The sequence below is a fragment of the Rhinoraja longicauda genome, chromosome 21 (genome assembly GCF_053455715.1).
Source record: "Rhinoraja longicauda isolate Sanriku21f chromosome 21, sRhiLon1.1, whole genome shotgun sequence".
NCBI classification, from domain to species: Eukaryota; Metazoa; Chordata; class Chondrichthyes; order Rajiformes; family Arhynchobatidae; genus Rhinoraja; species Rhinoraja longicauda.
The window spans coordinates 16,625,859-16,639,380 of NC_135973.1; the positions used below are offsets into that span (position 1 = coordinate 16,625,859).

The 13,522-nt window shown below is 43.0% G+C and overlaps 1 protein-coding gene across 2 annotated transcripts in view; it reads right to left on the minus strand.

The window, feature by feature from the left end:
* LOC144604264 (mitotic spindle assembly checkpoint protein MAD1-like) overlaps nt 1-13,522 on the minus strand; it is a 233,359-nt gene that overhangs the window by 34,207 nt on the left and 185,630 nt on the right. For both annotated transcript variants that reach the window (XM_078418504.1, XM_078418503.1), the window contains one exon: nt 2,445-2,582. In XM_078418504.1, coding sequence (XP_078274630.1) covers nt 2,445-2,582 — 138 coding nt within the window. The remainder of the gene's footprint in view (nt 1-2,444; nt 2,583-13,522) is intronic.

Genomic DNA, 13,522 nt, shown 5'->3' on the forward strand with positions numbered 1-13,522 from the left:
CATGTCTAAACCCTTGTAGGGCACAATTTGCAGAGTCAGAAGGAATGTACGGAAAAAAAGTATCATCCAGAGTAAACATTTAATCTCAAAATCAACTGTATGACCAGCATAAACATGGAAGTCTCTAAATAAAATCCAAATGGGGTACACCTGCTGCACCCACTTTTTGCACAAAATAACATGGTAAGAATAATGCAGATGTGACTAAAGCAATGTAATATTTTTCCCTTTATACAAAGTTTAGTGACATAACATTGGATGGGGAAACAGAATGAAAAGGCAAAATTTCATTTCTTGAAACTAAAGTACAGTACTAATTTTAATTTCACAGATTAAGATGTAAAGATGTAAACTGTGATCTGAATGAATATCTGGGTGATTTTAAGAAGGAATGGTTTAAAACGAGGGAAAAATTCATGAAGCAAGGAGCTCATTCTAAAATTGAGAGCAGAAAATTGAAGGCTAATATTTGGCATAAATTTACATAATTGCCTTAACTGGCAGATAGTCTCATGGCACAGATGCAAGTGAGATGAGAAAGCCAGCACAGCTATTCTATTTTAGTGCGGAGGTGGAGTGGTGAGGTGGTGGATCCACAACAGAACATTGTTAATTGAAAAATGTTTTGATCCAAGCTTGTCCAATATTTGATGAGGGAAATGGAGCTCACTATGGGATATTAATTAGGCATCTGTGCCAAGTAGTTAGGATCTGTTCTGCAACATATAAAACATTCCAAGTTCTACTTCAAAGTATGCAAAGTTCATGATAATTTTTCTCACATGGTTGTACCTTTAAGATAGTAATGAACTGATTTTGTATTCTGTACAAAAAGCATTTTCTCACTTCATAATTTGATATTTTTTGCTGAATGAATCTCATGCATAAACATAATTGCAGAGACCACTGCAAACAGAAAGATCTAAAACGTACTTTTGCTCTGACAGAATGCCCAGTTAAAATGACGAACAGTTTAGCATATCCAAAGCTCTGGTTGATAAGCCATAATTTCTAAACAAAGCAAATTTGGTTCCACGCTTAACAGAAGCATTCTATTGAATCTCCCCCTAATGAGCAATTGGCTGGTGTAATAAAAATCACCTGCATATTTATTGGCATACAAGTTACTCTGAGTTAATCGCATGTTTTAATATTCTGGTTACATAAGATTTTTGTCAAGTTCCCTCAGATGGAGTCAGTGGCCAGGAGGTAACATTAACTAGCACAATTCTCACACAATTCCTGAAGTCAATAAAATGGGAAGAAGTAATCGCAGAAATTGTGCAAGCACCCTTGAATAATTTTGTGCGTTTTACAATGACTACTGTAGCAGCTAGAGAGAGGTCAGTATTCCATCTGGCTCTGGGAAGACACTCTACTGGTTGGAAAGAGGTGCTGGGAACCGAGCAAAGCAGCACCGTGAATGAAGACCACACGATCGACACCTGGTCAATATCAATATGAACACATGAACAAAGCCGAGATAGCTTTACATCCCATGTTTTTTTCAATTACAATTTTAAATTGTAGTTTCTCTGCAATTATATAGGGGCGGCACGGTAGCGCAGCGGTAGAGTTGCTGCTTTACAGCGAATGCAGCGCCGGAGACTCAGGTTCGATCCTGACTACGGGTGCTGCACTGTAAGGAGTTTGTACGTTCTCCCCGTGACCTGCGTGGGTTTTCTCCGAGATCTTCGGTTTCCTCCCACACTCCAAAGACGTACAGGTATGTAGGTTAATTGGCTGGGTAAATGTTTAAAAAAATTGTCCCTAGTGGGTGTAGGGTAGTGTTAATGTACGGGGATCGCTGGGCGGCGCGGACTTGGTGGGCCGAAAAGGCCTGTTTCCGCGCTGTATATATATGATATGATATGATACCACTCTCCCTCTCCAAATTTGTAACTTTTTCCCATCAATTTGTTTCAACAGAGTTTTGCAGATCATACCAAAATATTTATTTTTAGACCGACCATCAATATTCAAATGATTATACCATGTACATTCTACAACCTATATTTATGAATCATTAAGGATGGGACAGTAATGATGATCCAATGATCCAGATTCATCCTGACCTCTAGTGATGTCTGTGTGGAGTTTGAATACTCTTCCTGTGACCGTGAGGGTTTCCCCTAGATACTCTAGTTTCCACTCACATCTCAAAAATTCACGGGTTGGTAGATTAAATTAGCCCCGGTATTTATGCAAGTGGTAGAATCTGTGGATAGTTGATGGGATTGTCGATTACTGTATGATTATCATGAATAGATGCTTAATGGTTAGCACTGACTCAGTGAGACGAAGGGTCTGTTTCCATATTATGCAGCTCCATGACTCTAAATTTTCACGAAGATTGACCAAAAGAAAATTATAAACTCCTCATAATTCCCACAATCGGGAATCTCAAAAACTCCAATAGTTATCTTGACCCAGAAGCTGCTTACCTCCATGTCAGAAATATGAGCCTGCAGATCCCGAGTCATGTTTTCAGATTCACGAACCCGCCGGTTCAGCTGTGGTGAATAATTGGTAACCAACTCATTGTCGTAGGAATCCAAGATGCATTTCATGCCATCGCGAGCCTAAACACATCAAACGAATGGGTTAAAAAAACTGAAATCTTCATTTTCTTCCTTGAGTGACTTTCAAATATAAACTGTTGGAAGAATACCCAGTTACCAGGAATGCTCGGCCACACAGAACTACATATACTGATGATATAATAAATGACACAACCGAGCTGAAAAGGTTCATACTCAGGCACTGCTGGATTCAATAGGTTACCCAAGATCATGGAGGGGAAATTGCCTCCCTGATCTCTTACCAGGTTAGACTTACTGCTGAACTTGTAGACTCCCAGACTGGAGAATGGGGAATGTATATTTTACTCTTTATTTTAGTGCAATTTCTATTAATTTTATAGTCCATTTGTTTTTCCCATGTTTTTTAAAATTAACAATTTTAAAAAAAAATTACATCATCTTCGTAAGTTTTGAAATGTCTCTGAATATAGATTTTTTTTTAAAACTGTTTGAAAGGCTCACATGGTTTGACATAGACAGAGTGCCTAGTAGGATGGTGACAGAAATAATCTCTCCCAATGTCACATAATGAGGACGCTGTTTATGGATTTCAGGAAGTGGGATGGAATACCACAGATCCATCAACTGTGCTGAAGTGGAGATGGTCAAGAGCTTCAAGTTGCTATGTGTAAATATCACCAACAATCTAACTTGGTCCAACCACACTGACACAACCATTCGGCATGTCCCCAATGACACGTACCAATTTTTACAGATGCTCCATAGAAAGCACCCTCGCAGGTTGCATCTCAGTATGGCAATTGTTCTGCCCAAGACCAGAAGAAATTCCGTACAGTTGTGGCGCAGCCCAATCCATTACACAACCCATTCCTGTCTCATATGCTAAATATGTATTCAGAATCTTCCAACCGATCTGGTTGTGACCGTTGCACTTTTTAAAAATCTGCACATTCACTGGAGCTGCCACGCTATATTCTGTACTTTATTTATGTTATAATTTGCACTACTCATGTATGGTACAATCTACCTAAATAGCAATGCAAACTAAATTTTTTCACTTGTTTCTCAGTACATGTGACATTAATAAACCAATGCAATACCAATTTTACATGTCAGAGGTTTAGCATCAGGTTTGCCTTCTGTCAATATTGTCTGGGCAGTCTGGAAACAGGGCCTCAGCACTGCACTGCCTGGATTTCAGTATAAGGCCTTTAAAAAAGTTGCAGAAGGGAGAGTAGCCCAATGGATAAGAGCCTGTGGAAACCAGTTCAATTTGGCAAATTGTTTCCTAAACTGACTTTGTTAAAGAGTGTTTTTATAAATAGGAGGGCTGTGGGGTTTGCAGCAGGGATCAGCGCTGGGACTCCTGATCTTTCCCGTAGACATTAGCGAGGTGGTATGACAAGTAAGTTTGCCAGTGACATTGGTTACATTGTTGATAGTGAGAAGTGTAATCTATGGCTCGAGAACAATATTGGTGAGTTGATAAAATTGACAGACCAATATCAAATGGAATTCAATCTCAAAAAATGTGAGGGGATGCTTTGAAAGGATTAATAAATCCAGACATACACATACAGTAGAACCGAGGAAGTCTCTGAGACTGTATTCGCAGGAGTTTAGAAGAGGGGGGATCTCATTGAAAGGCTTAGAGAGGATGGGGAAAGAATATTTCCAATATTGGAAGAGTCGAGAACCAGAGGGCACAGCCTCAGAATAAAAGGACAAACTGCTAGAATGGAGATGAAGGGGAATTTCTTCAGCCAGAATGTGGTGAATCTGTGGAATTCATTGCCACACACGGCTGGGGAGGCCAAAACATTGGGTATTTTTAAAGCAGGGATTGATAGTTTCTTGATTAGGAACAGTGTTGAAGGTTACAGGGAGAAGGCATGCGAATGGGATTGAGAAGGAAAATCTGAAGAAGGGTCCCGACTCAAAATGTCACCTATCCAGAGGGAATTGATTAGGGCTTTGTTCAAGGAAAAGGTGAAGGGACCTCACACCATCCTGGTCTGGGATGGAAGTATAGGCAAATGAGTTTGATGGGACTTAGGGAAATGGAAACTGTCAACATGGTGGAGGGGGTTAGAATTCCATTCATGTAAGAGGATCAGTGAAGGAACCATATAAGAACTGTTCGGTGGGGCAAGAAAAGTCTGAAACAGTAGGTCTATCAGGTTGTCATGCTCATGGACTTAGGTGGGTGGAGGAAGTGGGTTATTCTGGGCCAGGGAACAACAAGGTTTCGAAGCCGTGAAGGGAAGATCTGCTAAAGAAATAAGGTCTGTGACTCTCTGAGAGACAATCTCCTGAATTTGTATATAACAAAGATCCCACATCAATCACCTACTAACACTGGCTAAAATAAAATTTTAAAATACTATATCAATATCATGGTATGCATTATTGAAAATTGTGTGAGTTTGGAATATTTCTGGGATGTAATCTTTTTGGTGGTTCAGATAACATTTGCAAAGTCTTGCAGTTTTGATCTGGTGGTTTATTATGTCAATAAGATTTCTAACTACCCGTAGATAATCCATTATTCATCCCACTACCACTTTGTGGAAAATTGCTGGCAGGGATAATGATAGTGCATTGTAAATCATTTGCATAAACAGTAAAACTTAAAGCATTTGCATCCTTAGGATGATAGAGGAAGAATTGGTGTGTACCTGCAGACGTTGAAGACCAAAATAAGAGGTGATGAGATCGTTAACACCTCTGATGAAGAAAATGAAGGGGATCGACACTAATGACAGATCATTGACCTTAAAAGTTTATAGTTTCTCCGCTGTCTGATCTTTTTCTACATTTCTTATTGTTACTTCGCAGATTTCACTGTGTACGGTTTATAATTTGTGACATTTGGAAGGGGTGGTATTTGGAAATGTAGATTGATATTGTACAGTTATAATAAAGGGGAAACCTGCTTTTAGTCCCCCAGAGTTACTCGGTGGCAGGCTACAATTATGTGCTATATGAGAGCAGGAGACCATTTTTCTCCTCTATTCTTGGAAGAAAAGTCTTAGGCTCCACTAAATTGGAAAAGTTTGAGGTTGTTAATCATGTCTTGTTCCCTTGGTGTGTCACATTGACACTCCAATCATTTAGGTCATCATCTACGCATTTTTTATGGATTTTATAGCAGGGTAATTATAATGTTGATGTCACTGTGACTGACCTTAAAAGATACGACAGCTCTGTATCCAACAAAACCCAACAAGTAATTAAGGAAAAAAAATATTAATTTGGCATCACAGTATAGTTTTTCCTCACTGTTCTATTTAAATCATTGTTTACTGAACCCACAAATAATGAGATGTGAGACGAGGTCTTGACCAATATACTAACCATTATCCAAGTTGAGGAATATCTGAGTGGATGTAATCTGCTAAAACAGTGATTTAGAATTGTGAAGTTCGGAAATGGGCTCCTCATTTTATTGTGTCTTTGTGGGTGATTGGTATTTGCCTTCTCTGCTCCTAGGCGAACAAACCCATGTGTTCAATTTCTTCTCAATGCTGAATAGTTCCACTCCATTCTAATGCTACCACATCCTTCTGGTAGTTGGAACCCAGAATTATACACAGTACTCCAGCTGTGTTCTAACAAATGATTGATATAGTTGTACCATTACCTACCTGCTCCTGAAATTCAAAACCTGCAGATGCTGAAAATTAGAATCCAGAAAACACTCAATAAGTCAAGTAGCCTCTACTTCTAGCCAGTTCCAGAACAGTAATTAAAGGCAATCAGCATGCCTTTGTGTGGGTTACGTCGTGTGTTAAAAACTTGAGGTAACAAAAGTAATTATAGAGTCATAGTTATACAGCTCAGAAACAGACTCTATGGCCCAACTTGTTTATGCCGACCAAGATTGATAAAGGTGGGCATGAGTGGCTGCTGTTTACATTAGTAAGGCATTTGACTAATGGAACCAATGTCCTGAGTGGGAAACTGTTAGCTACTTGGGAGGGTTTAAAATAGGCCAGTAGGGGGTTGGGTCCCAGAGCAGAACAGGGACAGAAGAGAAGTTGGGGGCAAATGCTGTTGTTAAAGAGAGCAAGTTTTACAGGCAGGACAGGCAGGAGCATGGCAAAGAGAGAGGGAAGATGGTGATTTAATCTGCATTTATTTTAATACAAGAGGCTTGACAGGTAAGGAGATGAACTCAGGCATCGAATGAATCAGGAGACTTGGATATTGTAGTCATAACAGATGCATGGTTGAGAGAAGACCATGACAGGCCACTTTGTTCCATGGTACAGGTGTTACAGAGGTGATAGAAGTAAATATAAGATGTGTGATAGCTTAACAACAATGCTTAGGGAGGATATTGTTGGAGGATCATCCAGTGAGACGTGTGTAGACTTGGATATGTGTAGACTTGGATACACGAAGGGGATGATCACTTTGATGAGACTGTATTAGATAATAGACAAAAGACAACAGGTGCAGGAGTAGGCCCAATGGCTTTTCGAGCCAGCACTGCCATTCACTGTGAGCATGGCTGATCATCCACAATCAATACCCCGTTCCTGCCTTCTCCCCATATCCCTTGTCTCCGCTATCTTTAAGAGCTCTATCTAACTCTCTCTTCAGGGAATCGGCCTCCAATGCTTTCTGAAGCAGAGAATTCCACAGATTCACAACTCTCTAGGTGAAAATGTTTTTCTTCATCTCTGTTCTAAATGGCCTACCCCTTATTCTTACTGTGGCCCCTGGTTCTGGACTCCCCCAAAATTGGGAATATGTTTCCTGCCTCTAGTGTGTCAAATCCCTTAATAATCTTATATGTTTCAATAAGATCCCCTCTCATCCTTCCAAATGTCAATGTATACAAGCCGAGTGGCTCCATTCTTTCAACATATGACAGTCCAGCCATCCTGGGAATTTAAGTTGTGTACCTACGCTGCACTCCCTCAATAGCAAGAATGTCCTTCCTCAAATTTGGAGACTAAAACTGCACACAATACTCCAGGTGAGGTCTCACCAGGGCCCTGTACAACTGCAGAAGGATCTCTTTGCTCCTATATTCAACTCCACTTGTTATGAAGGCCAACTTGCCAGTAGCTTTCTTCACTGCCTGCTGTACCTGCATGCTTACTTTCAGTGACTGATGTACAAGGACACCCAGATCCCATTGTACTTCCCCTTTTCCTAACTTGACACCATTCAGATAATAATCTGCTTTCCTGTTCTTGCCACCAAAGTGGATAACTGCACATTTATCTACATTAAACTACATCTGCCATGTATCTGCACACTCACACAACCTGTCCAAGTCACCCTGCAACCTCATAGCATCTTCCTCACAGTTCACACTGCCACCCAGTTTTGTGTCATCTGCAAATTTGCTAATGTTACTTTTAATCCCTTCATCTAAATCATTAATGTATATTGCAAATAGCTGCGGTCCCAGTACCGAGCCTTGAGGTACCTCACTAGTCATTGCCTGCCATTCTGAAAAGGACCCATTATTCCCTAATCTTTGTTTCCTGTCTGCTATGTCCTAGTATATCTATATACTAAAACTCGTTTATTTGTTTGTTCCTGAACTACAGCCAAAACGGTACACGATAGCGGGACAATTTTAGGCCCACCTTAGTTACCGTTCGTCCCTTTGGTGCTAATGGAAGTTTCATTGAATTTGGTGTTATATTTTTTAAGATATTCACATTTTAAAGCTTAAATCTATCTCCTAGGGAGGGAGGGGGGTAGGGAGGAGGCAGGAGGGGAGGGAGAAGACAGGGGGGGAGGATGGGGGGGGGGAGGATGGGGGGGAGGATGGGGAGGAGGATGGGGAGGGAGGGAGGGAGGGAGGGAGGGAGGGAGGGAGGGAGGGAGGGAGGGAGGGAGGGAGGGAGGGAGGGAGGGAGGGAGGGAGGGAGGGAGGGAGGGAGGGAGGGAGGGAGGGAGGGAGGGAGGGAGGGGAGGGGAGGGGAGGGAGAGAGGGAGGGGAGGGAGAGAGGGAGGGGAGGGAGAGGGGGAGGGGAGGGAGAGAGGGAGGGGAGGGAGAGAGGGAGGGGAGGGAGAGAGGGAGGGGAGGGAGAGAGGGGGAGGGAGAGAGGGAGGGGGGGAGGGAGAGAGGGAGGGGGAGGGAGAGAGGGAGGGGGAGGGAGGGAGGATGTGGGTTGTGTGGGGTGGAGTGGTGGGGAGGAGAAGGGGCGTGGAGGGAAGGGGGAGGGGAGGGGGGAGGAAGGAGGGGGAAGGGGTGGAGGAGGGAAGGGAAGGGGGGAGGAGAGGGTATTGCACCAAAGCAGGAGAGGTTTGGGCCCAATGGGTCCACTTGGTCTAGTATATATTCTCCCCAAAATACAGCCAAAACGGTACACGATAGCGCAACAATTTTAGGCCCACCTTACTCACCATTGGCCTGCGGTGTGATGGAGGAAGTTTCGTTCAAAGTGTTGTTATATTTTAAAAGTTATTGACATTGTAAACATTAATAATTCGCTCCCACTTGCGTGCCCGTCAACCACGTCTGCGCAATAATAACTCCGTGTTGGGGCCCGTTGAACTAATACGTGTTCATCTTGCTTCACAACGGTAAGCAGTCCGCCGGATCCGCGTTTGCGCTGCTGTGGGAGGGTTGCTGGGGAGGACCGGTGCCCGTCCCGGTGTGCCCCGCGCCTGACCTTCCTCCCGTGGTGCAGTGCGGCGGCAGAGGGTCAAAAAAGATGGCCACCAGCAGCGCCTTGCGGCCGCTATCCTACTGCTAGCCGCCGCGATGGCCGCCCGGGACCGGGATGAGTGGCTCCCTCTCCCCTTTCCTCTCCCCCCTCGCCCGCCCCCAGCCCCAAGGGAGACACCCCGACCAGCAACAGGTCGTCAGTTGGGAGAGGGTTGCTGGGCCCGCAGGAGAAGTTTGGACCTAACAGGTCCACGGGTCGTCTAGTGTGTTCTAATTTTGCCCACTAATCTCCTGTGTGGGACCTTGTCAAAGGCTTTCTGAAAGTCCAGGTACACTACATCCACTGGCTCTCCCTTGTCCATTTTCCTAGTTACAGCCTTAAAAAATTCCAGAATATTAGTCAAGCATGATTTCCCCTTCATAAATCCGTGCTGACTCGGACCAATCCTGTTACTGCTGCTATTTCAAATGTGCCGCTATTTCATCTTTTATAATTGACTCCAGCATCTTCCCCACCACCGATGTCAGGCTAACTGGTCTATAATTCCCTGTTTTCTCTCTCCTTCCTTTCTTAAAAAGTAGGTTAACATTAGCTACCCTCCAATCCATTATTATCTGAATAGTGTCAGATTAGGAAAAGAGGAGGTGCAACGAGACCTGGGTGTGCCTGTAATCAGTACATGAAAGTAAGCATGCAGGTACAGCAGGCAGTGAAGAAAGCATGTTGGCCTTCATTGTGAGAGGATTTGAGTTTAGGAGCAAAGATGTCCTACTGCAGTTGTACAGGGCCCTGGTGAGATTGCACCTGGAATATTGTGTGCATTTTGGTCTCCTAATTTGAGGAAGGACATTATTGCTATTGAGGGAGTGCAGCATAGGTTCACCGTGTTAATTCCCGGGATGGCGGGACAGACATATGATGAAAGAATGTACAAGACAATAACTGCAGATGCTGGTACAAATCGAAGGTATTTATTCACAAAATGCTGGAGTAACTCAGCAGGTCAGGCAGCATCTCAGGAGAGAAGGAATGGGTGACGTTTCGGGTCGAGACCCTTCTTCAGACTGATCTGTCTGAAGAAGGGTCTCGACCCGAAACGTCACTGATTCCTTCTCTCCTGAGATGCTGCCTGACCTGCTGAGTTACTCCAGCATTTTGTGAATATGATGAAAGAATGGGTCGACTGGGCTTGTATTCACTGGAATTTAGGATGAGAGGGGATCTTATCGAAATATATACAATTCTTAAAGGAATTGGACAGGCTAGATGCAGGAAAAATGTTCCCAATGTTGGGGGAGTCCAGAACCAGGAGTCACAGTTTAAGAATAAGGGGTAGGCCATTTAGGACTGAGATGAGGACTTTTTTTTTCACGAGAGAGTTGTGAGTCTGTGGAATTCTCTGCCACAGAAGGCAGTGGAGGCCAATTCATTGGACGTTTTCAAGAGAGAGTTAGATTTAGCTCTTAGCGCTAAGGGAATCAAGGGATATGGGGAAAACGCAAGAATGGGGTACTGATTTTAGATGATCAGCCATGATGATGGCTGATGGCCTGCTCCTGCGCCTATTTCTCTATGTTCTATGTTTCTACATCTTGTTAACTGAGTTGGATGCTCAATACACCTACCATCCAAAATCTAAAGAGTTTATAAGATTTTAAACAAAAACAGATAATACTGTGGAAAGAGAAAATGAGTTAATGTTTCAGGATGACTTTCCATCGGAACAGCTATTTGTTCACTGGATGGAAAACTCAGTCCACAGATGCTGCCTGATCTGAGTATCCCTACAGATTTTTGCTTTCATAACAACAGCACACGAACACACACCTCAAGTTTTGTTTGTATGTTCTCCCTGTGGATTTCCCCTGGGTCCCACGTCCCACAGCTGTGCAATTAACTGGTTATTTGGCTCATATAAATTTCCCTTAATATGTAGGTGGGTGGTTGTAGGATAAAGAGGGGAACTGGTGGGTTTATGACAAAGAAAGAATTACAGGAAATAAGTAGGGGGGGGGGGGTGGAATTGATGGGTTTGCTCTGAGAGTTGCCATGGACTCAAATGTAAGAAAATATGAGAAATATAAGAACATTTCAATATTGCTAAAGTTATTCAGATGCTTTTAGCACATTAACAATTTTCAAGTCAAACACAATGCATAATGCATGTTTTGTTAATTTTATCTTCAACCTTGGACTGCTTATTCAGATGATTTCTGCCCCCTACCCCAATACCACTTAATTCCCTTCTTTAAGGTTCAAATCAATGTTAACCATGGATAAAATACATGATTCAAAAATAGTTCACATTAATATTTAATGAATGTGCTTTTTATGTATTCAAATCATGATGTTTATGTAAATCTTGAAATTACACCACAAAATATTCAAAGCTTATAACCACCAAACACTCCTAGTTAACCTTACCCTGAACAACCTCTCCTTCAACTCCTCCCACTTCCTCCAAATCCAAGCCGTAGCTATGGACACTCGCATGGGCCCCAGCTATGCCTGGCTCTTTGTAGGGTACGTAAAAAAGAACAATCATCACTGTTCCAGGCATATACTGGCCCTATCCCCAAACTTTACCTCTGCTACATTGACAACTGCATTGATGCTACCTCCTGCACAACTCACTGACTTCATCAACTCCACGGCTAATTTCCATCCTGCACTCAAATTCACAGACGATCTCCGACATCTCCCTATCATTTCTAGATCTCACAGGAGACAGATTATCGACTGACATGTATTACAAACCCACTGACTCCCATGGCTATCTAGACTACACTTCTTCCCAACCTGCTTCCTGTAAAGACTCTATCCCCTACTCCCAATTCCTCTGTCTACACCGCATCTGCTCCCAGGATGAGGATTTCCATAACAGGTCATTGGAGATGTTATCATTCTTTAGGGAACAGGGGATCCCCTCTTCCATTGTAGATGAGGCTCTCACTAGGGTCTCCTCGATGTCCCGCTGCTCTGCTCTTGCTCCCCCTCCCCCCATTCATAACAAGGACAGAGTGCCCCTTGTCCTCACCTTCCACCCCATCAGCCATCGCAGACAGCACAAAGTCCTCCGACATTTTTGCCACCTCCAACGCGATCCCACTACTAGCCACATCTTCCCATCTCTACCCTTTTCTACTTTCCGCAGAGACCGTTCCCTCTGCAACTACCTGGTCCTTCCCACCCAAACTACCCCCTCCCGAGGTACTTTCCCCTGCAACCGCAGGAGATGCAATACCTGTCCCTTTACCTCCCCCCTCGATTCCATCCAAGGACCCCGACAGTCTTTTCAGGTGAGGCAGAGGTTCACTTGCACCTCCTCCAACCTGATCTACTGTATCTGCTGTTCCAGGTGTTGACTCCTGTATATCGGCGAGACCAAGCGCAGGCTTGACAATCGTTTCGCTGAACACCTCCGCTAAGTCCGCCTAAACCTACCTGACCTCCCGGTTGCTCAGCAATTTAACTCCCCCTCCCATTCCCAATCTGACCATTCTGTCCTGGGCCTCCTCCATTGTCAGAGTGAGGCCCAGCGCAAATTAGAGGAACAGCACCTCACATTTCGCTTGGGTAGCTTGCACCCCAGCAGTATGAACATTGACTTCTCCAACTTCAAGTAGCCCTTTCTTTCCCTTTTTCTCCATCCCCTTCCCAGTTCTCCCACCAGTCTTACTGTCCCCAACTACATTTTATCTCTGTACCACCCACTCCCCTGACATCAGCCTGAAAAAGGGTCTCATTCCTTCTCTCCAGAGATGCTGCCTGTTCCGCTGAGTTACTCCAGCATTTTGTGTCTACCTTCGCACTCCTAGTTAATTACAGTTATACTATAGGGTGTAGCATTGATTTAGATAAGCATTTTTGTAATAATCCTAATTTATCAATAAATGAAGGGATTATCCAAAAAATAACGCTATTAATATAAAACATACTTATGACCTTTGGATAGGCAATGTTTCAAACTGCCAATATACAGCATACAAACCTTTGTCATTGTCTGCATATACTTCTCTGAAGTTGAAGTGAAACTAATTAAAGTGAAACTAAGTGATATTAACATACTCTCATTTCTTACATAAATAACCTGTTTTAGTAATTGAGAAAGGTTGCCAAATGCATTATTACTTTTACAATCCGAATGCAAAGAATTAGTCTGTGAATACCACAAACTCAACAAATGGAGCCATCATAGCAAAATATAAAAATCACTCTTGAACTCGACCATGGAAAGGATAATCATGTACAACACAAGTTTATTTGTTTTAAGAATTACAAATCAGAAAAATACACAAAAAGAATAATTAAAAAGACAAAAAGAGAAAATCAACATTG